The following is a 27255-nucleotide window of genomic DNA, read 5'->3' on the forward strand; positions in this document are numbered from 1 at the left end:
CCCAAGGCCAAGCGCGTTGCTATGTGGTGTTATCTTCTATAAAACACCTAAGAATCCCTGTACTTTCCATCGGCCTGCAATGACAGATTGGATGCTAGCAGAGAGTAGACAAGTCGACAAAAGCAATTAGCACATTGAGGGTCTTTGTGTTGTTGCATGTCACTTTGGTTATCTGGTTAGAGCTCCATCTTGCCAGGACGGAGGGGTCATTCATCTTTCAGAGGGATAAAAATGTTTTGTGTGTGTGTGTGTACTTTCTACTACTTTACATTCTTTCCATACAAGTGCACATACAACCATGTAGAAATACTTCCTATTACAACTGTATTGCCTTAAACCTCATATTCACTAGCCACATTCACCCATTCACACACACACATTCATATGGCGCTTTTTTAACACACCCAGTGCTTTTCTACCACACACACACACACACACACACAAAAACACACAAAAACACACACACACACACAAACACACGTTCACACACCGATGTTCCATTGGGGGCAATTTGTTGTTCAGTATGTTGCCCGGCGACCCTTCGACGTGCTGACAGGAAGAGCCGGGAACCGTACCGTGACCTTCCGATTACTGGGTGGCCCAACAGCCCGCTCTACCTCCTGAACCACAGCCAGCAATACACATCTGCATAGGTACAATCCAGGTGATTGCCTATCAGAGAGCTCATTACACCCCATGCCTAATTTCCACTGTTTTACCTCATTTTACCAGCGCGAGGCCGATAGAGTCATTGGTAAATGGAGAGGCTAAGAGGAGAAGCTAAATGACTAAGCAAATCGAATAGCTAATAGGAAAAGGAAAAGCAGCGGGGAAATGCAAATGCAGATGGGAAAGAAAATTGCCCTTTTAAATGCCTGATTGACTGTATTCTTAATCTGAGTTGTGAATCCAGTTATTTATTTCTCTTTTTAAACTGCATTTACAAATTGATTTTCAAATTCCATTATTTATTCATGAATTCATTAATCTGTATTTAAAGATGTACACATTGATTTTTTTTATGTTGTTTTTGTAAACGCCTTTTTAATTTGAACTATTGGTTGATGTATTAATGTTTCATTTGTGAACTATTTTATAATTCTTTTATTACCCATAAAATATCAAATAATGAATTACTTTATAATTTAGTATGTTTATATATAGATGAATACACAAATGTGTTAATGCACAGTCAGATTGTACAATTAGTTATTAATTAATGAAACGCTTTATTACTATTTCCGTGACATGTGTGGTCCTCCATACAAAGGAGCATCAGCAAAATTAAAGGTACTCTGCAGAAAAAAATGGCTCCTGTGTGAAAGTAGCATCTCTACTGGTTGTAGCTGGTTAAAGTGGAGCTGGTTTAGTCCGATTGCCCACAACCTAGGAGTTCCAAAGGGCCACAAGATAAATCTGAGGAGTAATGATGGAGTTAATGAGAGTGGGAAAAAAAATGTTTTGCTGCACAAATCTGAGGAAGTGCACCTTTTCTAAAGTACCTAACTGTATATACAGTAAAATAGCTAAAAGCAGCTACATCTCAACCTGCTACAACAGTAAACTTGCTGCTTACACATTCATGCGTCAGTATCAACAATCAAATACTGTAACAATGCATCAACCACAGAGGAAGAGTTTCTAGTTTCAAGTACTTTTGCTTTTGACACTGATAGTGAATTTAGTTGATAACACTTATGCACTTAAACTTAAGTAGGGTTTTGATCACAGGACTTACTTAGTAAACATTTAAGTGTTTTTACAGTTTTGTATTGGTACTTTTACTTGAATAACAGAAATAAATACTTCTTCCATCACTGTATAGCTGTCAGATAAATGTAGTGGATTATAGTGTGTAGTGGAGTAGATGCAGAAGGTTGCATAAAATGGAAATACTTGAGCAACGAAGAAGTGCATGGGTTCCTTCACAGCACCGATTTACAGACACTGTTCATACCTTCAGTTTTTCGATGCAACGACCACACATGCACACACCAGAGACACTCAAATTGTTCAGTGCGTGATCGTCTGTGCTGTTCCGCTGTGGTATAACTCAGGCCTGGATACAATAACAATTAGCAAGTCTAATGGCTCATCGACTGCCTTTGCCTCCTTTTGTTGGCTCAGCATCCCCTCTCCCCTCCTTTCAGCGTGCTCCACTCGACATCACAAGACGCCACGGTGAAGCAATCCATACAGTGAGGTCAACTCTCTTCGCCGCCGTGTCAGGCTGCAGCACAAGGCGCGTTTCATCCTAACCTGTTGCGGATTAAGGGCGCTCCTCTTGCGGAGCACGAGATTAACGGATGTTGTCACAGGCCATCGCCGACAGATGGCTAGGCTATCATTAGCATCTTAATCATCGTGGTTATCTGCTGCTGATAGCCGTCACAGCGCGGGGCAATTTCAGCAGACTAGCGCTGAATAGCCATCTGAGCTTTTCACCTCCAGGGTCACACACACACACACACACACACACACACACCCCACACACACACACACACACACACACACCGGAAATCAATCTGCAGACAGGAAATAAAAAAAAATATATATCATCCGTCTCACCTTTGGCATGTTGTTTGTAGCTGGAGCCCTGCAGTGTCTGTTCAGAAACTGCACACACACTGTAATGCAGTAGCCAGACAGCAAGAGGTTATCTAAACAGGGTTGATGCTAGAACACAGTGTAATCCTATGCAACATGCCAGTCAAGTCATCTTATCAGCGCTGACATACCATCCACACAACACCTAATCCTGCTTATGTGCTAATGGAAATGTGGATGTAAACTGTATCGCAGCGAACTCCCCAAAGACAACAACAATATTAAGATGGCTTAATGCTCTCATCTTTCTGTCTCTCTCTCTCTCTCTGACACACACACACATACCACATCCAGTTCTGGTAGAAACGGGATATTATTTAATGGAATCATGTTTTTTGTGGGGGTTTTTTTTGTGGTTTTTTTGCTCTTATCGGCCTTTCCACAGACACCCTGTTTGCCCTGCCAGGAAAACAATGAGAGCACAAAGCCTTTTGTTAGGACGAGTACCCACGTTTCCACCTTCGCCACCCCCCCACCCACCCCCCAAAAAAACAACCCACACTGTATTCACACCTCTCCAATGTTATCTCAATGTTGTCTCACTTCCATCGCCCCTCCCTCCCCTGCTTGCCTGCCCGCCCTGCTTTTGGCAGCATGTCCATGACAGCAGGTTTTTCTCTTTTTTTTTTTCTTTTTGCTCAAGATTCACTTATCGTAAGAAGGAGGGGCAATATGCTCGTCATTATCAGCTGCTGTTAACATGGTGACTTCAGCAGGGTGGCGGGAGGGAGATCGATGTGCTGATTGTGTGTATTGTCTCCGCTCTGTGTGAGCCGACGTGTTTACGGCTCAAACAAGACACAGTTCATAATGTGGTCACGCTTATTTTGCATGATTCACGACTGAAAACATATACAATTTACAATTCCTGACACTTCTGTCTATCTCTCCCCAACACACACACACACACACACACACACACACACACCTTGTCAGCCTCCTTTCCCATTAGCACCACTGCAATTGCGTCCGAACATGGACGCTGTCATTACAACATGATTAATTTCCTCCGAGCAGCTATTACAAACCTTAATCTTCCTCCCTGCACCCATTGTAAGAAACACCGTGCTAATATTATCCCAGCTTCACATACATGCACACTCACACACACACACACACACACACACACACACACACACACACACATCTACACCATGAATTATAGAAGTTAAGCGATAGCAAACTCTCATTATCATATAGGGAACCTAGACCTTCAGGGAGAAAGGTGTGTGTGTGACAGAGAGAGAGAGAGAGAGAGTATGTGGTTGAAACAGTAGCCTGAGACCATCAGATAAAGACAGGCTGTGTGTGATTCTGTGCCTCTTTTGTGTTCATATATGTGTGTGTGCGAACATGTAGCCCCCCTTCCCTCATGAATATGGTAAATGTGTAAGCTCTGCCAATGGCCAGGATAAAGGGCCGTGTGTGAATAAACTTTCTATAATTACAAGCTGCAATTAAATCACCACAACCAATCTGCTACTATTCAGTCCCAAGGCTTGAACACACACATACACACACACCCATATATATATATATATACATATGTATATATATTTATATTCATATATGTTCTGTACTGTCTGCCTTGGTTTGTTACGTCCTCTATGGGCCTGTTATTAAGGATGATGATGAATGGCGAGTGTTTTTTCTGTTTCTTCTGAGATCAAAGATGCAACTACATGTTGATTGTTTTCTCTCAGTTCTTGCTCTCTGTCCACTCCTCTGTCTATTAATTTCGCCTCCTCTCATTCTCTCTTTCTATCTCCGATTTTTCTGTCCCTGCCTCTGTTTCCGTCCCCTCCACTTATCCCGCTCTTCTCTCGCCCCCGGTCTCGTTGCGGACCAATCAATCCCATATTCTATCTTTAATGTGGTCTATCATAATTTTCTCATTATAATCAGAGAGTGATTGGATTCTGGGGGTAAATGAGGGATTCTGAGAGGTAATTAGCAGACTAATAACTCCAAGTTCTGACACACTGAAATAAGAGACGGATGGAGGGACTTTGAATCTCTCATCTGCGTGGATGAGAGGAAGAAGAGGGAGGGGGAGGAGGGGGAGAGAGCAGCCTCTTCTGAAAGCTCTCTGCACAGATTCATCAGCAGCTAGCCCAATATTATTCAGTGGTAGTGGGAGGAAGGGAAGTGTGAGTGGATATATTTGTAGAACATTAGGCACGTTTGTCTGAATGTGTAATTCCTCTTCTGTTGCAAATAAAGCTGAGAGGAGACTTTTATATTACAAAGACGAGAGAGAGAGAGAGAGGCCCCGCACACACTGACAATTTTCACAACAGGATGACAGGTCAACCCTGCTTCCCAGAAATGACATTTATATACTCATATTTAATTCTTAGTGGATGTAATGCTGTAGGGATTATACTGTTTCCACTGAAGGAAATGCTATGTTATTTTGTCACATGCAAAACCAAAGTGTAAGTCCTGCATGTGTAATGTATTGACAACCGAAACATAAGCATAAAAAACATTGATCATATTTTGATTGGAGTGGATATTGCAGTGTGATATTATTGCGTAATTCCAGTGAACATTTTCCTTATTGTGTTGCTGAATAAATATATTTACAGGCCATTATGTAAATTAGTAGTTCATAAACACAATTTCTATGACACAGGTTTGGACAGGTGGATTATGATCACTTCACATGCTGAAATTATTTTGGAGAAGAAGTGGAGCAAAAGGCTGCATTTGGACGAGATGGTGGACGCAGAGAAGTGGGCAACACGAGCTCTGCAGAGGAGCTTTTAGAAACGTCATAAGAAGGAAGGTGACCTTCAGCTGAGCTGTGGCTCTGCTCTGAAACATGTACGCTTCAAAGAAAGTGTTTGTTCAGTCAAACAGCGTCCGAAAAAAATAAATAAATAAAATCTCTTCCCAATGTCAGGATCAGGGAGGTTTGGGAACTGGCCGACAATTTCTGTTTCACTTTCCAAAACAGACGATAATGACGAGCATATCCGTTTTACATAACAAGTGGGCCAGGTGTGTGGTGGTGAGTCAGTACAAACGAGCGCGCCATCACAACTGCCTCTGAGAAGAGACTGTATGAAAGTTTGCAGCCTTATCCCCATTTATATGAGTCATTGTGTTGAGAGGTTTTGGAGAGAGATCAGGAAGGCTTTTCAGCTTCCCTTCAAATGTGGTAACTCAAAGCTGCAGTTTGCCTGCAGGTGTTGTTGGACAACACATCATACAGTACATGTTCCCACATTGAAGGGCACCGCAGGAGGAAACCCATGTTCTTTTACTGCAAAAGTGCAAGCGCTTATTCGCAAGTGCACATACTGTAGTTCATGGCAGTGTAAATATTAGCGTGTTGCCGGCGGGCGGCATACTTCGGTTCATTACTGTCTCAACACATTAGTGCATGTGCCGCCAAAGAGCACTAACACCATAGGTTGAGTTTATAATGCTACAGAATGGTGCACACTCGTCCTCAGGGTTGTAAAGCACCTGTTAAAGTTGTATGTGTCCGTTAGCCTCAGGTGTGCGTGTCCCGGCCAGTGGAGCGCGTGATTAGCCAGCACTGCCGGCCATCCATCTTGGTTGGTGGAGAAGACGGGAGGGGTTAGGTTGATAACAGACCCGGGTGGCCTGGCCCCCCTATGTCTCCATTCACCTACTGACCACACACACACACACACACACACACACACACACACACACACACACACACACAGACAGACAGACACGCAGCAGCAGCAAGCCTGCAGGTTAATGGCTTTGACTCCTGTCCACTCCATCTCTCTCTCTGTCTCCTGCTCTCTCTCTCTCTCTCTCTCCGTGTCATCTCGTTGTCCTATTCAAATGTTTGCTCTCTCCGTCTTAATCCCTCTCTCTGTCTTCTTCACCTCCATATATCCCCACGCTGTCTTCTCCCCCTTGTGCCTTCCCTCTTTTCCATTTCTCCATTTGTTTCCTCCGTTACCTCTCCATCTCATCATTACCTCACTTCAGTTTTCTTTTTCTCTCCCTCTTTCTCTTTCTGTCTGTCTCTCTCTCTGTCTCTCTCAGCCTTACGTGGAGTGTGTGTTGCATATGTATGAGGGATGTGACAAAGTGCTGCCCTCAGCACGAACACAGCCAGGCATCCAGAGACTCGAATCTGTAGAATCTGGGGAGTAAGATGGGGAAAAAAATAGAAGAGAGGGATAGAGAAAAACAGGAGGGAGAGGGAACTAACAGTGTGCAGAAGAAAAATAACAGGAGAACCAACATGGAGAGAGGACAGGAGGGAAGGAAGGAAGCAGGGATGTTTTAAGTGAGGAGAAATTCAATGCAGAAATAGAGGAAGGAAAATGTGATATGTTATTGTCAAAACTGAGGACAACATTTCAATGTTTTTGCTAGTTTGAAAGCATAAATATAAAGTTTTGAGGCAAAAATAAAACAGGTTATGCTGTGAATGGGCTGTGCTTGGAAATTCTCAACTTTCAGTTATTATTATTATTTATGGATCATTTTTTTTACCAGGAAATACCTGGTAGAGAGAAAATATTTTAAAACATTTACATATAGAATGTAGCAAGACAACACAGGACCTGAGGGGCATAAAGAAGAAGCTTGATCATTTTAACAGTTGCTTTCTTTATGAAAGATGATTTTGATATTTCCCATTTATATTAACATCCCCTGACCAAATTAGTTTTTATTAACAGGCTAAATAGTACATTTCTATAACTCTCTTTATCGTGGTGAACAGATGTGCAACAAACAAGCCTGAAAACTATTAGCCACAATGAAGTGATATTATCTGCTGTGAAGTCCCAGCTGTCATAAGAGTTTTTGGCTTCTAGAAGTGACGCTTGAAACAGGTTGGAGAGGAGGGTGTTGGTGTTAAAAGAGGAGAGAAAAGTAAAAATGATGAATGACAAAAAGAGCAAAAAGGAATGAAGAGGGACAAAAACAGTGGAGTAAACAACTGGAGGCAAAAGACTTTCACTCACTCCTCTCCCTTCTTTGGATCACATTCATATTTTATTTTATATTTTATACAGTAGATGAAGAATAACAACATACATTTAAAATAGTGCGCTGCTTTCAAGTCTTCCATGTTATGTTAGTTCTGTTGTAAATTTACTTTTAACAGCCTCAAAAAATTGTTTTTGTTTGTGGTGAAACTGTCACGCTGTGGAAAGTGTGTAATTACTCTAAAAAGTTGTGAATAAAAGTTGGTGAAACTTGCAGGCACTGTACTGACACTTGACAAATGCTTTGTTGTTTCTCTCTGGAAGGCCCAAATTCTCTATACAAGGTGAGGAAAACCAAGACAAAGAGAAACAGTATAGAGAGTTTTGAATCCTATTTTATCTAATATATAGAAAGTGGTTGACAACAAGAGGCTGAGGAGGAAACAGGTCTCTGGTAATGACATAGAAACAATAGGTGAAAACAAATGAGAGCGAGAGGAGGAAAGATGACAAGGAGACAGACAGACACGTCGTCGTCTCGCTCGTCGTCTCGCTCGTCATCTCCGCGATGTTCTACCTTTGGCCAGTTGCCAGGCAACAGTGTGCTTGACAACAGCCAAGGATAAGTTGATGTGGCTCTCCTTCTCACGGCAAGGAAGTCAAACAACCAGCTGGTGTCAAACAACCTTCATCCCAATACACACACAAGGTCATTACGAGGGCACTCGTCTTTTAATAATGGGAGAACAGCGAAAACAGCACGGCAAAGAATTACTCTCCCGTCGCAGGCTCCACCTGAGTGGTACACACTTGTTGGTACATTGGAATAATACAACACACACACACACACACACACACACACACGCATACATACACATCAAAATAAAAAAAATAGCATACTCACACACTCCATGTAACCAGGCTCAGGAATGTGTGCGTTAATGTCAGCGAGGCAGTATTTTTGCAGTGGTGTGTGTGTTTGTGTGTGTTGTTACACTCCTCCCCAGTGTCTCATGCTGCGGTCATGAATAAGTGAGCGTCTCCGCATCCCGCTGCGTGTGAGCCCACCTACCCGTGTTTTGCTCCCTCTCAGTCCCCAAGCAAACACCTTGATAGAGAACCACCACCGTTTACACCTGTAGCTTATGGTAATACTGCCATTGAGACACACACACACACACACACACACACACACACACACATATATATATATATATATATATATATATATGTATATATATGTATATATATATATATATATATATGTATACAGTGGGAATAGGAGAAAAAAGTACCTCCAGTAGTTACATCAGTAGCTGCAGATGAACAGTCGAAAGAGAAAGAATTCAAAATATATGTGAACTCTGATTCTTACCCAATTGATGCGCACGTTTCCTTTCTGTGTCCTTACTTGTACTTTTCTCACTCATGAACAGTTTAGCGTTACACTATTTGCACTGTGATAATAGCATGAATGGAACCCAAAAGGAAAATGAATAAGGCAACGGCGAGCACGTCGTTCTGAAAAATGCTCTGCTCCTCTGCAGTTCGCAGTCATTTACCAATCTGTCAGATTTGTCTGACCTGTAATTTTTTGGAATGCTGGAACGCAGTGCTCAGATGCATCATTTCCTCCCCAAGTTCCATTCATTCGGCGCTGTCTTGAGTTATTGCATGTGACAGATGAATGGATAAACCACTAGACAAATGAACAGATGAACCAAAGTCATCAAAAGGGGACAAAAACAAGAGCAAACAAAAGCCAAACTAAACATTTTTCAACAGCTTAATTTCACAGCTAGCCCTCTGTTTCATGTCTTCTGTTATATGTTACACTCCACACGTGCGTGCCCGGCCCCTCCTCTGTCATGTCAGCCGTACCTAATGGCAACAGAAAGAGGAAGTACTCTGTTATGCCTGGCTGCCTGCTCTGCTTAAGAGAACTAGTGTGCTCACAATAATGTGATAATGCAGCTCTGATGAGCTGTCAGTCAAACACCTCACCACTGAAAGAGATGACAGGGAAAAGGTAGTTTTACTGGTGTGTGTGTGTGTGTGTGTGTGTGTGTGTTCCCTCATGTTTATGCTAATTTACAACTCTGAATGTCTGTTCTGTGTTATCAGCAAACCTTGTATTGTGCTGCAGTATTGCTTGCGGTTCTGAGTGTGTGTGTGTGTGTGTGTGTGTGTGTGTGTGTGTGTGTGTGTGTGTGTGTGTGTTTGTGTGTGCGCACGCATTTGCTTGTCCATACTCTGTGACTATACGTGTGAGAGAGAGAGAGAAAGAGTAACAGTGTGTGTAGTTGTGTAGCTAACCACATCTCGTGTGTGTATGTTTGTGTGGCATTAATTTAGTAAAGCTCTGGAAGCGCCCAGGCAGGCCAGTCTGTTAGCGTAGCCGCTCTGCCACTACTTATTAATCAACCTGGCAGACAGACAGTGGTGGCACTGCCCCTCTGCCTGCCAAATAGGGAGCTGGCCTCACTCTGATAACTTTCAACACACTAAACCCACTGCTCTGAGGCTGCCAAATTAGGAGCAACTCTGGCTAAGATAACTCTAATAGTTCCATACTGTGGGAGGGTGATAGACTGTGGCCCGCCTAAAAGACTGATGGTTTCGGTTGGAGCTGTGGGGTGGGGGTTAAGAAGGAGAAAGCAGAGGTTGTGCGGAAGGAGGCAGAAGAAAAACAGAACTGCAAGCTTCTTTCTAGTTTATCCAGGGATACTTCACCCCGCATGCATGCTGTGCTTCCAACAAAGACCCGGATGCAGGAAGAATCTACACTCTAAGAAAGAGCAGGTTGGCTGAGTGTCAGTGTACATTCAAAGTGGAGCGGCTTCTCCGCCAGCAGAGAAGATGATGCTTATTTACAATCTCCATTCATGTGCTAGTCCAGCATAAGCAATGTCACTGCCAATCTTTGTTGTTGGCAAAACCTCCACCAGGCATTAAAAAAAGCAAATTGATCAGCCAAACTGTGACTCTGGACGGGTCAAAAGATTCAACCCCTCCTCGTTGTGCAGAAGTGTAAATAATTGTCAAAAGCTGGAGTGCAGCAGAGTGAAGTCTGTAAGTGCATTTTTTGTTAATTCGGTTGGTTTATGGTCTGCTAAACTTAAAAACTTCATGGCTTGGTTTCTGATGAATGTTTCGTGCTGAATAAAATCGTCTGAATAATGGACATTTCCAGAGTACAGAACCATATAATGTGTTGTAAAGAACATTTTACTCAGTGAAGGGTTTCCAAGTTGCCTTGCATCTATTTATGTGGCTGGATGAATTATTTATCAAGGCCTTGGACATCTTTCATATCAGTGTGTCTGTAGATTCACAGTACACACACGTAGACTTTGACTTCTCTCTCCCACGCTCTCTTTTTCACTACAGTACTTTGACGACACACTCTGTCCGCACTACTTTGACTCTACATCTTATTTCTGACATTCCTTCGCACTGTCAGCTCCCTCCGTCTCCCCCTCCCCCCCCGAACTCTGGAGTAGAAGCAGAGGCAGACGCTCTCTACACAAGATTAACAGCAGAGTCACTTTGCACCAGCTTCAGCCATTAGTTTACTATGTAGAGAGCAATGGCAGACAATCAGTCACACAGAGGATCACTGAGAGCTATCCACCGCTTCCATTTTATACCTCGTCGCTCTGAGTTCAAAGTATGAACCTAAACCCTGTTTGCTGCTGACATTTCAAGCGTGTCCAATAAGATTACAGGAAATTGAGAAACAAATGTGAAGGAAGCAGAAATATAATCAAGCCCTAGTAGCACAGACTGTACTGTGAATTTGGCGTCTTAGTTTAGAAGTGAAGGTCACTTTGACCGAGAACTTTTCCCAAACTGAGTGATTGACTGAGTGTGTTTCTGATGCTATTCATCCACCATGAGTAATAAGGGGCTCTTTAATGAGCTTATTTTGTTTTGAACTTTTTAATTTTTTTTTCTTTCTCTTATGAATTGATATGAGAATAAAGTTTGAGGGGTTTTGGACTGAGATCAACAGACACAGACTTATTCTTGACCTAAAAAATGATTGCATTCTAAAATACGTCTGACATTGGAGTTTTGAATAAGAACTTGAACTTGTTGCAGATGCTTCTCTCTCTCTCTCTCTCTCTCTCTCTCTTTCTCTCTCTCTCTCTCTCTCTCTCTAATTTGCTGATAGGTGTGTATGAGGAGAATAATACATGCATCATTTGTGCTGGTTGACTGTTATCTGGCGTAAATGTCTTAATAACTTTTGTCAGGACGATACCTGGCTGGCACACCAGAAAAATAATAACATTAATAGTGACTGTCACAAACCATTAAAAAAGAAAGAGCTGTAAAACAATGACAAATGCACTGTCAGAAGTGTATTACAGCCCATAATAAAACAGCTCTTGAAGAACTATATTAGTTTACTGTTTCCATGCCATTCATGTGCGTCTGGATTCAGCTCAGCCTGAGAGCTCTTGTCGGGGCTGCTGCGGATCCCCAAATGTAGAAGTCTGAAGAACCTTTTTGACTTATGGGACAGGTAACCACCTTTAATTGGGATGTATGGGGTGTCACTACAGGTGGGCGATCTTACTTTGGCATATGATCTACTTTCTACAGATGAACCGTACAGATTGCGTCATTAAAAGGTGCTATATAAGTCCAGTCGCTGCTAACCAGACCATTGTTAGCTGTTAATGAACTAAGCAAAAATTGTAATTAGTTGTGACACAATTTGTAATCAGCATTGTCGACGAAGAGTAGCTGTGAAAGATATGAATCACAACTTCCAGTCAGGATTTCACAATTAAACCAGAGTGGAAACATCTTGATTCAGATAGTGGATTGTGATTCTCCTCGAACAGATTGTGATATGATCTTTCGGCCACTCCCTAGGTGACGCCTAGGAACAGCATGGCGTTAATAACACTATGTTGATACTGAGATCGTTCCAAAGTCTGACCACAAAGAGGAGAACATTCACATACTTATTGTGGAGGGCTTCCTGCTTTACACCTACGACATGTCACGGATTAAACCTGGTTTGATTTCTTTTCCACTGTGCGCAGCAAAGCTAAGTGCTAACAATCAATGAAGCTAATTGTTTGAAGTGTTACAAGAACTGTGCTTTGGCTGCAATCTGAAGGCTCCCGAGTAATGAGGGGCTGTTTAATGACCACGTTGAACACTCATGCTCTTCAAGTAGTTGAGACTTCATCTTAACAAATGCATCGTAATTTTTAGTGAAAGCGTGTGCCAGTCCCTCTGCATCACGGATTGAAATTCCTTTATACCGAGCGCAGCGTATCATTTACAGTGCTGCAGACACTTCTCACGCGCAGGCAGCCTCACAGCTGAGTCGGGCTCACAGATCAGAGGAGACGAGTGATGGACAGCGAGATGAAGAAAAAGAGGAGAGGAGATGAAATGTACTCGCACGTTCGTGTCACCGGAGTTGCGACGTCAGTGGATCGAGGACGGTCTCTGAAATGCCACCGTGCTGTACACAATGCTGGGTCACACACATGCTGGAAGTTCCATTAACACATGGGCTTGTACAAACACAGCTGGATGAATTGGAGGGAAGAAAGGCAGCAAGAGACGGATAGACCAGATAACAGAGAGAGAGTGGTGGAAAATTGCAGGAGTGGATGCACACTGCCTGTCAAGGTACACTAGTTACTGCTACCTGACAGGTGCTTTCTCTTTGAGCCCGTTCGCCCCGTTAGATGTTCAGCTGTTTTCTTTGGAGCCTGTTGGCAGGGAGGACATGCAGACATTTTTATTAGTTTCTCTGCTGATGAGTTTTGTTTGTGCGAGTCCCTCTGTTCAGACATGGTGACCATTGCTGCTCATGACTAGAGCTCTGATTAGAACCGTGATTGTCTTATATTGGAAAGATGTACAGACACAAGGGACTTAATTTATCAGCGCAGTATAAGACGTTTCTAAGCTATTTGTGGGAATAATCACTGTGCACCTGACAGTACAGAACTGACTATGCTTAAACATAGAAGTTCATGGTCAGAAAAGAAATCTGTAAGAGAAATATCATTCACTAGATGGGGAAAATGCAGGAATGATACATAGAAACTGGCCAATTTTGTATGAGACTCTAGGGTAATTGTTTATACTGGATGTTATGAAATTCATAAACACATTTAAGCATAATTGAAATCTTGACAGTTACATCAATTAGACAGTATAAATTAAGGTTGCAGGTCAGCAGTTAGAGACAGAAATGCTGTTTGAGGACTTGGCACATGCTTGCATTGTATAGGAAGTCAATTTTTAAAGTGATGACAGACACTAAACTATCTTGGTATGAGTGACTTCAGTACTTTGAAACAAATAGCTGATAAATCAAAGCTGTTTTGAAGCAGCGCATGTCACAGATTTCACAGACGGGCTTTACCTCGCAAGACGGACGACTTTTTGTGAGTTGATCGTGTTGTTGTGGCGCGCGTGTGGCCTTCCTCTCCCTCAGAGTGAATTCATTCTGGCCATTTACGTCCACCTCATTCAGAGCAATGAGTGATATGACAAAGGCGCAGGCACCAATCATGAGGTTGACAAACAGCGTTATCTGGCTCCGCACATGGGAGCAGTGTTTCCCATTTGTATGTGATGGTGTGAAGAGAGAAAACATAACCTCTGACAAAAGCCCTCAGCGCCGTGATTTGTTTGTCTTCTGTTGCATTCTGAAGTAGCTGACGATAGCCCCAGTAGCCTTTGGCTTCTGGTTCATAGCCAACACTGTTAGACTCCACCAATATGTGACACCAACAATGTGTCATCCTGTCAATGTGATGGTGTCAACCTGTCACACTCCTAGTATTCAATGATGGAGTGTAACTAAGTGCAAGGGATGTACTTGTGTGCAGTTTTGAAGTATTTCCATCCTTTATACTTCTGCTCTTCAAACTTTCCATAGACAGAAATTGTACTTTTTCTTTGACAGGTGTCATTACTTTGAAGATTTCAGTGTATTTAATATGAAGTATTACTCTACCCTATAGTATAACAAGTAGTTCAAAGCAGCTCCATCTCAACCAACTCCAACATTAAATGATTTCTTACACAGTAGTTAGTATTAAATATCCAGTAATATGATTATGTAACACTTACATTTTCAGCATAATGAGGCTTTTACTTTTAAATACATAGAACATTTTTCTGACAATGTATCTGTACTTTCACCTAAGAAATATTTTGAACACAGGTCTTTGAACCTTGTAATGGATCTTTTTGGTATTATCACTTTTTGATGTAATGGATCTGAATACTATTATTATAAACTATATACTACTGAATACTACTGAATACTAATTCTACCACAAATATTTATAGATCAGGCTGTGGGAGCTAGGATAGAAATAAAATTAGTTTTCAGACTTAAACTAAAATTGTCATAAATGCTTATTCATTATTAATGAATAATATTTAGATCTTATTATCATTAATTAATTTAAAAAAACGGAGTGAAGAGCTGTCATGACAAGACGACCATGTTTCTGTACCAGCATTAGAAGGTCCACGGTCAGCCACAGTTTGAACCCGGGAGCAAATACTTACATACTCACATACTGAAACCCCGACCTGCAGATCACGGATACACAACACGTGTGTAGGAGGAGGTATCGCTCAATTTTTGCAGAACATTGTTTATCTAAATTGTTTACCCAATATACATGTAAAGGGAAGGTCAAAATAATCGACCCTGTGAAACGCTCTGCTGAGTGTGGGGGTGGGTGGGCAGAATTCCCTTTGTCACACACACGAAACACACACAGGCTCACGTCACCCACACGTTTGATGTGAAGCGGCCTTATCTGACAACAACCTTCCACTACTGAAGGCGTTCAGCACAACTGCCATTGTCACCATCAGAGTGAAATGCGATTTATCATATCATTTGCATATTTTAATTACGCTGCCATGGAAGGGGAAAACAGTCAGACATCTTGATGAATTTGTCATGTAAATACGTGTGTGTATACAGGTGTGTGTGTCTGTGAGTGACAATGAGGAACATACTAGTTAGTTTTGTTAAGGTTCGGTTTGAAGCTGAATAATGAATCCAAACACCTTTTCTTTCAAAAGGAGCAGATATGCATCAGGTGAAATTTTTTTTTTGATGAATGTACAAAATGGTCAAATAAAATGATTCTGAAAAAGGCATGAACCGTGCCAGATGAAAAACCCAAGCTCAGCTGAACTGCAACATGCTGGCTGTACTCGGTGCCATGCAAACTGAGTGCAGCGTGAGAAGGAGTTACAGTATCTAGGCCAAGCCAGCACGGGCTCTGTTTGAAGTATTGCAGTATTTTTGCCAGAGCGTAGTGGAGTAGCAGAGGTCTACTTTTAGCTTCACAGATGCACAGACACAACCAGCCATTCATAGCACCGCAACAGAAAAGCATGAACAGGAGATGACAGTCAGATAGACTCACGCACCACGTATGCACATAAACATGCAAATAAAACGCTCCTACGCATTCAAGCAGACTCAGATGCTTTGAGACACACGCACTCACGTTCACACGCCCCTGTAGAACCACAATGAGTGTTTATCCATTTATTTTTGCTGTTTGTTTGTTTTGCTCGGTAAATCCTAACCACTGCACAGCTGCTAGTGCTGGTGCTGCTGCTGCTGCTGCTGCTGGAGTCGGCATGGACGGCAGTTTGGGGATTCATTAGCTCTTGTTTTCCTCCACCCCTGCCTATATTTTCCCTCCATCCCTGCTCAGGAGCATTGTGTAAACATTTAACTCGGGTTGGCCCAAGATGCAGACTTTTCAAAGTTTTTGACACTCTGCCAACTACACGTCAAAGTCAAGTTTACTCATCATGATGAGGTCTAATAAGTCTGTGTAGCAGTTGTGCAAAGTGTTGTGAGGCTCTGGAGGAGCTTAAAGTGAGAGTTTGGGTAGTTTGACGTGGGGTGGTGTGAGCTGAGCTGAATGTTGTGGACACGGTCAGCAGAAAGAAAACGTGTTTTAGCCACTTTAAAAATGTCCACTGAAAAAAAGCCAATATCAGATGAAGTGTACACTTTATCTTGCTGTCAAACAGCCTTTTCCTTTGGAACTACATTTTCTCAACCGTTTATCTACGGTATTCCGACGCATACACGCCCTTTCTCTTAGGTCATTCTGACTCATACAGCTGATCTGCAGCGTACACTGACTATGTATAAGTACCTCACACAACCTCACTTCACATAACCCACACTATCACTTTAATCTGAGAAAATGACCCCACTGATATCATCTGGGCTGTCTCAGCTGTGCTTGGATACAACAAAAAACAAAACCGGAGGGAGAACCTGTGAAGTTGCATTATGGGAAGTGTAGGATCCAGGAGCCCATATATGGAAGTAAAAGTCAGAATATCCCCGCCACCACTTGACCAAGTCTGTTTCTTGTTAGTATTCCAGCTTTTTGGAAATGCAATACTAAATCAGTGGAGTACCCCTTTAAAAGTCAGATATTGACAGTGGCAAAATAAAGGACAATCTTAATCTTAGGAATCTTTCACATTTCAATTATTTCGTGCCTTTGCCACTGGGTAAATGAAAGGCAGCTCAGCTGACCGTGATTTGGTTACATAAGATATATTTAATCACATGTACATTCCACATTTTGTGATGCGAGGATTTCACAGGGAACGCCTCCCACCGACCTGAGTCAGCATAACTCTGACACCACATGCTGTGATTGGAGCAAGCACAGAGTTCTAAATGTAAGTAACCCAAATGCAATGTATGAAAAAGATATTGCAACATACACATATTTCATTTTCATATTATATGCATGTTAAAATCAGCATCCTAATGAAAGGGTATGTGAATAATGACCCTCTGATCACAGGAGGGGTTTAAGTCTCCTCAGTAAATGTCAACACAGCGATGAAGAGAAAAACAATTACAGTAGCTTTACACCATACATCGTGTCCGATCTGGCCCATGGCACCCCTATTTCACCCGCCATTACCCTCTGACTAGCTAGAAGACCCCAGGGACAGTAACACTCAAGGGAGCCAAATGATGGATAAATAGGAGTCTTGGAAAGGAAGTGGACTGAGGAAGAGATGTGGAAACACAAAAAAAAGGACACAAAGAGGTGAGGGCCTTTCAATTCTGAGCACACACTCACATGAAAAGGCTCATGATGAGAGTGTGTGATCAAGCCGGTGAGCTATTGTTCCTTGGGGCTGTAAAAGTGTTCACAGGGCAACAAAACCTGATCAATAGACACACAGCACTACTCCATAAAGACTGTAGTTAAAGCAGGAGAGTGAAATAGAATCTAGTCCTTCTTCGTGTCCCTGAGGACACACACACACACACACACCTGACAATCTATCATTTCACTTTCTTTCGTTATGTTTGTCCCTTTGTGACTCATTCTGTCTCTGTCAGCCGCTCTCATGCTTCTAACTCACTGTCATCCTCCCTCTGTGTATGAGTGCGTGTGTATGAGTGCATGTCTATGTGTGTGTGTGTTCTGCATCCCTCTGACACACTTGGAACTGGCCTGTGACAAAAACAAGAGCGATCACACTCACTCGTACTTTCTAAATACTCACACACACACACACATAAACATGCATGTGCAGATTGAGGCTTTGAGGGAGACTCTCTTGTAGTCTGCTGGGAGCTGGCCTGGTTTCTCTCTCATAAGCATCCTCACACACACACACACACACACACACACTTCCTCTCTTGCTGTTGCTGTATCTCTGTGTTGTTGTGCCACCCAAACACAGAACATACAGTATGACAACACACAGCTTCAGACGACATTATTACATACTGATGCAAGCACACACACACACAGACACACACATACATACAATTGGCCATGCAATTTCATTAAGGGGTGTGCAAAAGAGTGACAGTCCACTGACAGTGCACTCACACACACAGACACACACAGACAGACACACACAGACACACACATACATACACCACAGAGGACCTCAGAGACCAGCAACCTAAGCCCCAGACTAAACCCTGAAAGATGGAGGGATTGAGCAACGGGGGACCAGGGAGATAAAAGAATGAATGAAGGAAGAGTTAATGGAGGAGCATCCATGAAAAGATAAACCAGTGAAAGAAATAGGGCAAAAAAAAAACACGGATTAGTATTTCAAATTTGAGACACCAGAACATTTTCTGTACATTTATACAGTAAATCTTACAATTTCATCCTTGGTTGCTTTGGCGCCACCTGTGGTCACTGTGGTAACAGTAAATGTGGTTTAACAGTAGAGCAAAAAGAGTTTGTCAATGAAAACATTGCTATCAAATACACTGCATTTCCTGTGACTACTTCACAATAAAAGCCTGTGTTTCAACAGTGGAATGCTTTTAAAGTGAACAGGCCACAGTCACAGTAGGAAATGTTGGATTAGCATTAGCAGTAACAGTAACAGTAAACAGTGAACATTGAGGCTGATAACAGTAAGTCTGGATCAGTTGAATGCAATTTCACTTATGAATCCAGCATGGGAAAGGTTCTGCCACTAGCAATGAAAACTACTGTATATAGCCTAGAGGTACAGTATGTAAACATGTTGAAATTACAAATGGCAGACATATATGTATCAGTACATATCAGTATATATCAGTACTTTTAAACTGAGAGGATGCTGTGTTACTTTCATTAATATGCTGCTGTTGTGAAGTTTTATTTTCTCTGCTAAACATCAAGTCAGAGGTGAACAGTTTCAGAGAGGAACAGATGAAAAGATGTGGAAGATGCCGGGGAGATCAAAAAAGCAAGACACTGATTAAAAAATATAGAAAAATATCAGGAATTTGGAAATAGCACAAGAGAAAGAGATTAGACAGAGGTGCTGACACCAAGCAGGTCGCGTCTTCATCCAGCTGATTGTTCACATGTCAAAATGTCACTGTTTTTCTGCTCGGCAAAGGATGCAAATCACACATACATACGCACACACACGTGCACACACTGAGAGGGGTCCTGCCCAGTGTGAGGGCATAAAATCTGAATAATTTCACAGATAATTTGGTTGTCACAGCCAGGCAATAGTAATAACAACTTTAGAGAGAGAAAGAGCGCAAAGAGAAAGAGGGAGAGGAGCGGAGCAAATCACCCAAGGCCAATCGCTGTGTCTAAAGCCAGAGTGGTGTTTGTGGAAAAAAGCCTCTTTTTAAGCTCACTGAAGAAAAGAGGAATGTTTCTTATTTCCCCTTTTTTTTCTCTCCTACTTCCCTATCCTTTTGCATCATTCAGCGTGACCCTCTGGAAATTGCTAAACGTTCAGCGTGGCAGCAGGATGATGCTGTCGTCCCGCTGCAGCATTGGTGATATAAACAGCAAGGTGCTGCAATTAGATTAATATACTACAGCGTTTGGGAACGTGCAGCCTATCTAACAAGCAGGTGGCTTTCATCACCTCTGAAAGAAGTGAGCACAATCTGAGGTTTGGGTGTGTGTGTGTGTGTGTGTGTGTGTGTGTATGTGTGTGTGTGTGTGTCATATTGAAAGTGTGTGCGTCCCATACATAATTCAGATGCTTCGAGCCGCCCACATCTGTTCATTTCTCTGGACGTTGCACACACTCCTCTGATAGACAATGATCACTATGCTGCCAAGAACACACACACACACACACACACACACACACACTCACACTCACACTCACGCTCACACAGGGAGTTCTGGCACCCATGTCAACCTCTAACAATGGATTCACATGGGATACAGTGTGTTAGAAGCACCACACTGTTCACACACAAATCATGATCACATGTATGGCTGCACACAAACATACACACACACACACATATAATCTCAAGGCTCTCTGATGGAACATAAAAGGCTCATTGCCGCTTGTGAACGCAGGATAGATACACAAAAGTAAAATACAGAGGAATATGAGCGTGCATCAGGTCAGCGTGGGCGCTAGCATGTTCGAATGATTATACATAGCCTTTGTGCGTATGCATGTGTCCTGTTTCCACGTGCGCACGTACGTAATATTCCTCTGTCTTTGTGCGCTCATGTATACGTGTGATGTGTGCATCTTTGTCTGTGTGTGTGTGTGTGTGTGTGTGTGTGTGTGTGTGTATGTGTGTGTGTGGAAAAGAGAGGGAGATGGAGAGAAAAGGAGGCAGTCTTCTCTGTAGTGTCAGCCTTTGATCAGTGTCCCTGTGTGTGCGCGCGTGTGTGTGTGTGTGCGCGCAAGCCAACCCCTGGTGTCTTGGAGGCAGATGAAACACTGTGCCTCTATCCGGGACTCACAGAACACCCACTATCCTTTTCTCCTTCTCCTTTACTCTCTCTCTCTCCCCCTCTTTCTCCCTCTGTCTCTCTGTCTCTCTCCCCCTTACCCCCTCTAACCACCATTCCTTACCACAGCCATTTTAAAGGCTATTCATGCAGAGCCGCGCTTTCATCTTGCATTGCGGCATTTTAACCAGCTCTTCTGTTTCTTCAAGCCTTTTTATCAGATTATAGAGGAAGGGGAGCGCGGGTGAAGTGGCCTGCTGTCGTACACTGACTCACAGTCAGTTGGACGCAGCGTGAAGGTGCAGGAAACACAACGGCCTTGGCTGTAACAAGATAACTTTAGGATCCTGGATGTGTGCTGACTCTGTGTAGCCCTGTTCAGTCGCTTCAGTGTTTTGATGTCCCACCAGCGCATCACACATTTTAACAAGGACAATAATTAAAACAGCAAAACATAACAATAAATGATCTCGCTTTATAAAATAATGATAATTAATGATTTTCTCATTTTCCTCCTCTAAATATCTGGACTTCATATTGAAACTGCTCCCACATTTTGTGCAAGAAACTACGCTGACAAAGAAGTATTACTATGTATTGCATTAATTAGCTCAGTTAATGACCTCATTAGCATAATTGGTTATGTTTAATATATCATGGTGATTACAGTAGGGCATTAGGCAGCTTATTTGCCTCTTGTTTGTGCTTGGCTTAATTAATGCACCCAAACATGCAGCTTATTTGTGTGTATTTGTGGTGTTTAAAGAGCAGCACAAAAGCCAGTAAATGCATGATGTGCTTCCTGATATGTGCTCCGATCCCTTTTGTTTTTTTATGGATCATTTGAGATGATCACTCTTAATTGATTTTAGTTGTACTTGCAGAATAGAGAGAGAAATTATTGCGACGATGTCGTGAACTTCAGTATATGAGCCCTCAACGTAAGTACAGCATATGGAAGCAGAAAGTGGCAGTCATTTTTTGCTCAAATTAAATTGTAAATTCATGATAAATGAACATATAAACAAACATGAACAACACTCATATGGTTTTATTCTCCATGGAGCACTTTCAGTCGGCTGATGATGAGCCATCACCTCTCCCACTGCAACATCAACCTTTTCCAGCAGCTGGCAGACAACTTCTGCCGCGTGAAAGTTTTAGACTTGTTTAATACAGTGTGGAGATGCACTTCCTGTTCTTTCAGGTGTGCATCGTTCATTACTCAGTGATTAATGTCATTATGTGTGTCTGTTTTTATGCCTCCGCACTGGCAACAGCGAGGGCTGGAAGCAATATGTTTTCGGGTTACCTGTCTGTTGGTCTCACAAACACTTGCTTGGACTCAAGGATGAACTGATTAGATTTTGCTCGTCAACGGGTCAAAGGTCAAGGTCACGGTGACCTCACAAAGCACAGTTTTGGCGTTGTGAACGCGATATCTCAGGAACCACTAGCTTAATTGTTAATTAAGACTGTGTCACGCTCAGTAGTTCACATGTACTCGCTGTTATGGCAAAGATTCAGTCACAGTTGAAATCTCTACACAATTGTTTCATCTGCCTTTGTCTATTTCTTCATTCTGCATTGTAGTTCTGAAGTAAATGTGTTGTAAAATATAATATTGGGAGAGAGTGCAGGTCATCTGCCATGTTTTTCCCACAAGGTGGCGCCTTATCCACAGACTGGCTCTTGCTACTAAGTTGGTATTCTGTTTAGTGAGATCTAGTCAGTCTAATGCCTGTCAGTGCAGTTTATTTTCTCTTTTGTATATTCTAAGATTCCTGTTTCTGGTTTTATCATTTTTGTAATCCCTGCTTTTATTTTTAGTTGTTCAGTTGTCTATTGTTTTGTGAATAATTTGGCTATTTTTTGATAGTATTTATGTCATTGTCCTTGTGTAGTTAACCACAAACATTATAACCTACATGTTTCCATTACTCGACAAAATAAGATGTGAATTGATGCATGTTTCCATCCACTACTGTTATGTGAATATTAGTACCGTGGTTTGTCAAAATAAACAGCTGGTGGTGCAACTTCTCCAGTCAGGAGGGCACGTCAAAATGACCTAATGAAAACAGAGACGGTCAAACCTCAGATGGTGAAGAAAATGTAGAAAACATGGTTAAAATATGGCATTTCTGTTTGTGTCACATGTCACATTTACTATTATCGATACACAGGCTTTTCCACCCTCATCTTTTTTTTTTTTATTCCCTAATTGAAAATGTGCATAAAAACAGATCGTTGGAATCCCGCCTATAGACTCCCAACTCATATTCTTAAACCCACTATTCAAAATACAACTGCGCCTGGACCCTGAATAAATATCTCGAAAGGAAAACCTGACAGACAGCCCATAGAGAAACCCTTACCTTCCTAACCAGCTACCGACCTATACCTATGAATATACTGTATATACTGTATGATTTAATTAGCACTGAACAAAGGAAAAGCTGTATAGTGAATTGAGAAATGCTTGTGACTTTATATTGGATCTAATTGGAAATAGCCGAGATCTTGATAACACTGATTACACATCCATTGCAGACAACATAGTGTGTGTTTCTTTCCCAGTAGATTCTAGCAGCTAGCTGTATACAAGTGTTTAACCTCTACTGTATAGACTTAATGGATGACCTTTCCAGTGCACCTGCCTTTAATAAAGACCTAATTAAGAGTCCCATTAGGATCCGAGAGCCCGCCAGTTAATGGGTACTTAAATGGAATAGATTTCGGTCTTTGGTGGAGCAATCGAAGATACTCAGCTGCAATCATGAGAGGCAAATGTCAGCTAAACTACGGTGCTCATGTTCATGGTAATGAAGCAACATGTCTCTGATGTGTTTTTAATAATTTTTAGACAATGGCGCTCTATGGCACTACAGGACTACACACACAAACATACACACACACACACACACACACAACACTAGAATCTGTCCATCGTTGGTAGTAGTACTTTATATTGGATTTGCTAACAGTCAGAAAAGTATAGAATATTGATAGAGGACTGAGTGACTAAAAAGATTGTAAAGTGTTCAAATCCTGGCATGATGTGTCATCACTTGTAATCCAGTTATGGGTGTGATTCAGATTAGGGTCACCTATATTTCTCGGGTGTGTAAGTGGCTTTCTGTAAAATTCCTTGCTCAAGGGCATTAGACAAAGTCAACGTCATCAAGAGAGGAGCTGAAAAAGCAGATTCTTCTCTCACTCCCTTTGCTGTCTTCGTGCAGCTTCTGTCAGTCCTTGCTGATGAATAATGGGGTTGCGCGCACACACATTGACTCAAACGCAAACACACTTGTTCTCAGCAGTCAGAAACTGATTTACAGGCCGCAGTAGGGAACATTTGTCAAGACAGGTACTAAATACTAAAGGTACTGATACTGACGTCATCTTGTCCTTCTCTCCTCTCTTTATTCTCCAGGCTTCCTCAGTACTGGTGATCAGTCCGCTAAGGGAAACTACGGCCTGCTGGACCAGATCCAGGCCCTGCGTTGGCTCAATGAGAACATCGGCCACTTCGGCGGAGACCCAGAGAGGATCACCATCTTCGGCTCCGGAGCCGGGGCGTCCTGCGTCAACCTCCTCATCCTCTCACACCACTCGGAGGGTAATTGAAGACTTGTTGTGTTATTTGCGTGTTCGTTTTCTCGGTACAGCATCAGTTATTCTTCGTCTGTCACCTCATCATCCACTTGTTTGTATTTTTATATTCGGTAGATACTTTAACACACATTCCCACTGGTATTGGAATTCCTGGAATGTCATAAATTTCTTGCGACTGCTAATCGTCTGAATCCAGCCTTGTGAATCGCTCATTAAGCACACATTTCCTGACTAATGGATTGTGGCTGCTTACATGAATTCTCCCAGATCCAGCGATGTTTCAGTCCTCAGCGTAGATCATTCCTGACTGATCTCTGAATGGCCATAATGCATACTTACACACCATCTCTGCGTATGTGTTCTATATATTTGCAGGAAACAGATGGTGATTTCTGATTCAGTCTTTAAAACCCTCAACAAAAAATGTTTGTTTATTTATTTTTGTAGTTGAAATAACTTTTTTATACCCAGTGTAGTTGATAGTGTATATTTTTTTTTTACCTCTATTTCTCTGTGGGTTATGTCATGACCCATGATCAGATGGGAACTCAGCAAGCTGCCCCAGAAATCATTAGGGCCTGTGATGTTCGCTTGACACCTCTATCCTCAAAGGACAACACTGCTTATCCTTTGAACTGAAGAATTTAAGCAGTCATGTTGCTAATGAGTGAGTCCATGTTTGATCCAGGTTATGTCGTCCATGTCTGTGGAGGATAAATGACACTGGGGCTCAAACCTCACCTCACATTACCTGACTTGGCAAGCGCTCCTGACTCCTGTTAACGCTCCACTGCTCTGCAGCAGAGAGGTTTTACCTCCATCAAAAACCTACATCTGTCTGACCTCATGCTCCCCATTACCAACAACACACCCTGAGGGCTAAGTGTTAACATTGCACCACCAAAAGAGAGAGGCCTACGGACCAATCGACTTTGATCTGAATTGAGATCAGTGTGGCTGACGACCCGCAGCCAAATGGTCACGCACTCGGCGCCTTTGATCATGCTGTTCTTGAAGCTGTCCTCCTTCGATCGTAACTTCTCTGTTCTCCACGCTGCTTGAGGACTCTCCCTCAATATCTCTCTCCTCTGTTCATTTTCCGTCTCACACACACAAACTGCAAAGGACAGAAACAGGGAAAGAATTGTAGGTGAAAAGAAGGAGAGAGATTAGAGAGAGCATGTTCACACAACCACAAATCTGTTTCAATCGCCAATCTGTGTGTGCGTGCGTGTGTGTGTGTGTGTGTGTGTGTGTGTGTGTGTGTGTGTCTGAAGCTCAGACGTCTGACACGTCTCTAATTTTGACTCATTCTGTCTGTGTAGATGTGCCTTGAAAACAAATGAGTGTCGTCAAGGCTTGAGAGAGCATCTGTGTACTGCTGCCATGGCAATGTGTCCATTTAATACAATAGCTATAATTATACTGATGTCTGTTAACCCCTTCATATTAACCCAGGCACACCCAACCTTTTTTCCCTCATCAGCAAGTGACCCACTTCGCTCTTAGAACCCCCCCCCCCGAAACCCCAACTGTTATATGTTTATATGTAGGTCTAGGTGCTTATACCTCATATCTAAAGTGCAAATACAAAGAAAAATAACAGCAAATTTCACCAGAGAAATATCTTGTTGCAACCCTTTAAGCACTGCTAACCAGGCTCTGTGGAAATAATTAGCCACCCTGGAATGAAGAATACAAAGTTGTTCTAAAGAGTAACTCAACACGAAATTGTGTTTATACAATTTGAACAAAAAGCAATACTAAGAAATTAATACTTTAATATTTTGGAGAAAAAAAACCAACCTTGTTTACGTTTGTCAGTGTCCTCCAACTGAAACAACCACATAGTTTTTTTTGGTCCCTACCCTCAGATACTGTACAACTCATAGGAGCGTGCCAGCAGCAGGCGTACCAGACCTTTGTTTTCATGGTCACTATAATAAACACTCGGTTAAAGTTGAGGAATAATCACAGTTTGCTTAGGTTGTGTTTAGGAGAAGATCAGGGTTGGGTTGAAATAAATACTTCCTTAAGGCTAGACCTCTGTCGTCATGGTTACAATAGTAAACACTCGATTAAAGTTGCAGGGCAGCCGTTTATAAAAGAAACAACATTGTCATAAAAAGAAAAAAGAAAAAGTTTGAAACAGGAAGTGAACAGTGGTTTCCTGTATAAAAGTCCTGTGTTTTGCCAGCTCATCCATCCACCCCAACACAGACTTGCTGTTCTCATACTACACCTTACACACTATAACTATTTCTTGATGAACAACAGTTTATCCATCCGCCCTGTATTTCTGCACCGCATCCCCGCTGTGGGAAGCCATCGCACCTGGCTGTTGTTGGCCGACAAGTGTGTAACTCCTCTAAAACCACAAATTGTCGTTTTCATTTCTTTATGTATAAGGATTAAGCAAACAAGATATGTTTGAATTAGCGAGCTTCAGAGGTGCCGGTAAATGTATTTTCTAACTTAGCAAAGGGTCTTTATGCTAATCCAGGCTAAACACCTCCCAGCTCCAGCTCCATGCTTTAGCATGCAGACATGAAAGTGGCAGTCTTCTCATCCAACTCATTAAAGGAAGTGAAAAAGTTTATACTTTAAAATATAGCAATATTTTGTTTTAGTTGGCCAGATGTTTTTCACACTGGCTCAGCCCAAAAGCCGCCACTGCTTGTTTGTTCACTTTGAGATGGCAACCACAATTGTTGACAGTCATTCTAGTTTGATCATTAATTTTTCAGGGGAGAACTTTAGCAGCAGAGGGACCCTACTGGTTGGGAAAGCTTGTATTAACCCCTTGTCTCCTGTCACTGACAACCACCCCCCACCCCCCC

At 42.2% G+C, this 27255-nt stretch overlaps 1 protein-coding gene across 1 annotated transcript in view; it reads left to right on the top strand.

The window, feature by feature from the left end:
• The window catches only part of nlgn2a (neuroligin 2a), a 175365-nt gene that overhangs the window by 142714 nt on the left and 5396 nt on the right, over positions 1 to 27255 (top strand). The window contains exon 5 of the mRNA XM_023396599.2: positions 24234 to 24419. Within this exon, the coding sequence (XP_023252367.1) occupies positions 24234 to 24419 (186 nt within the window). The remainder of the gene's footprint in view (positions 1 to 24233; positions 24420 to 27255) is intronic.

This window comes from Seriola lalandi, unplaced genomic scaffold (genome assembly GCF_002814215.2).
Source record: "Seriola lalandi dorsalis isolate HSWRI2012SDOR001 ecotype SW California unplaced genomic scaffold, Sedor1 jcf7180002054979, whole genome shotgun sequence".
NCBI lineage: Eukaryota > Metazoa > Chordata > Actinopteri > Carangiformes > Carangidae > Seriola > Seriola lalandi.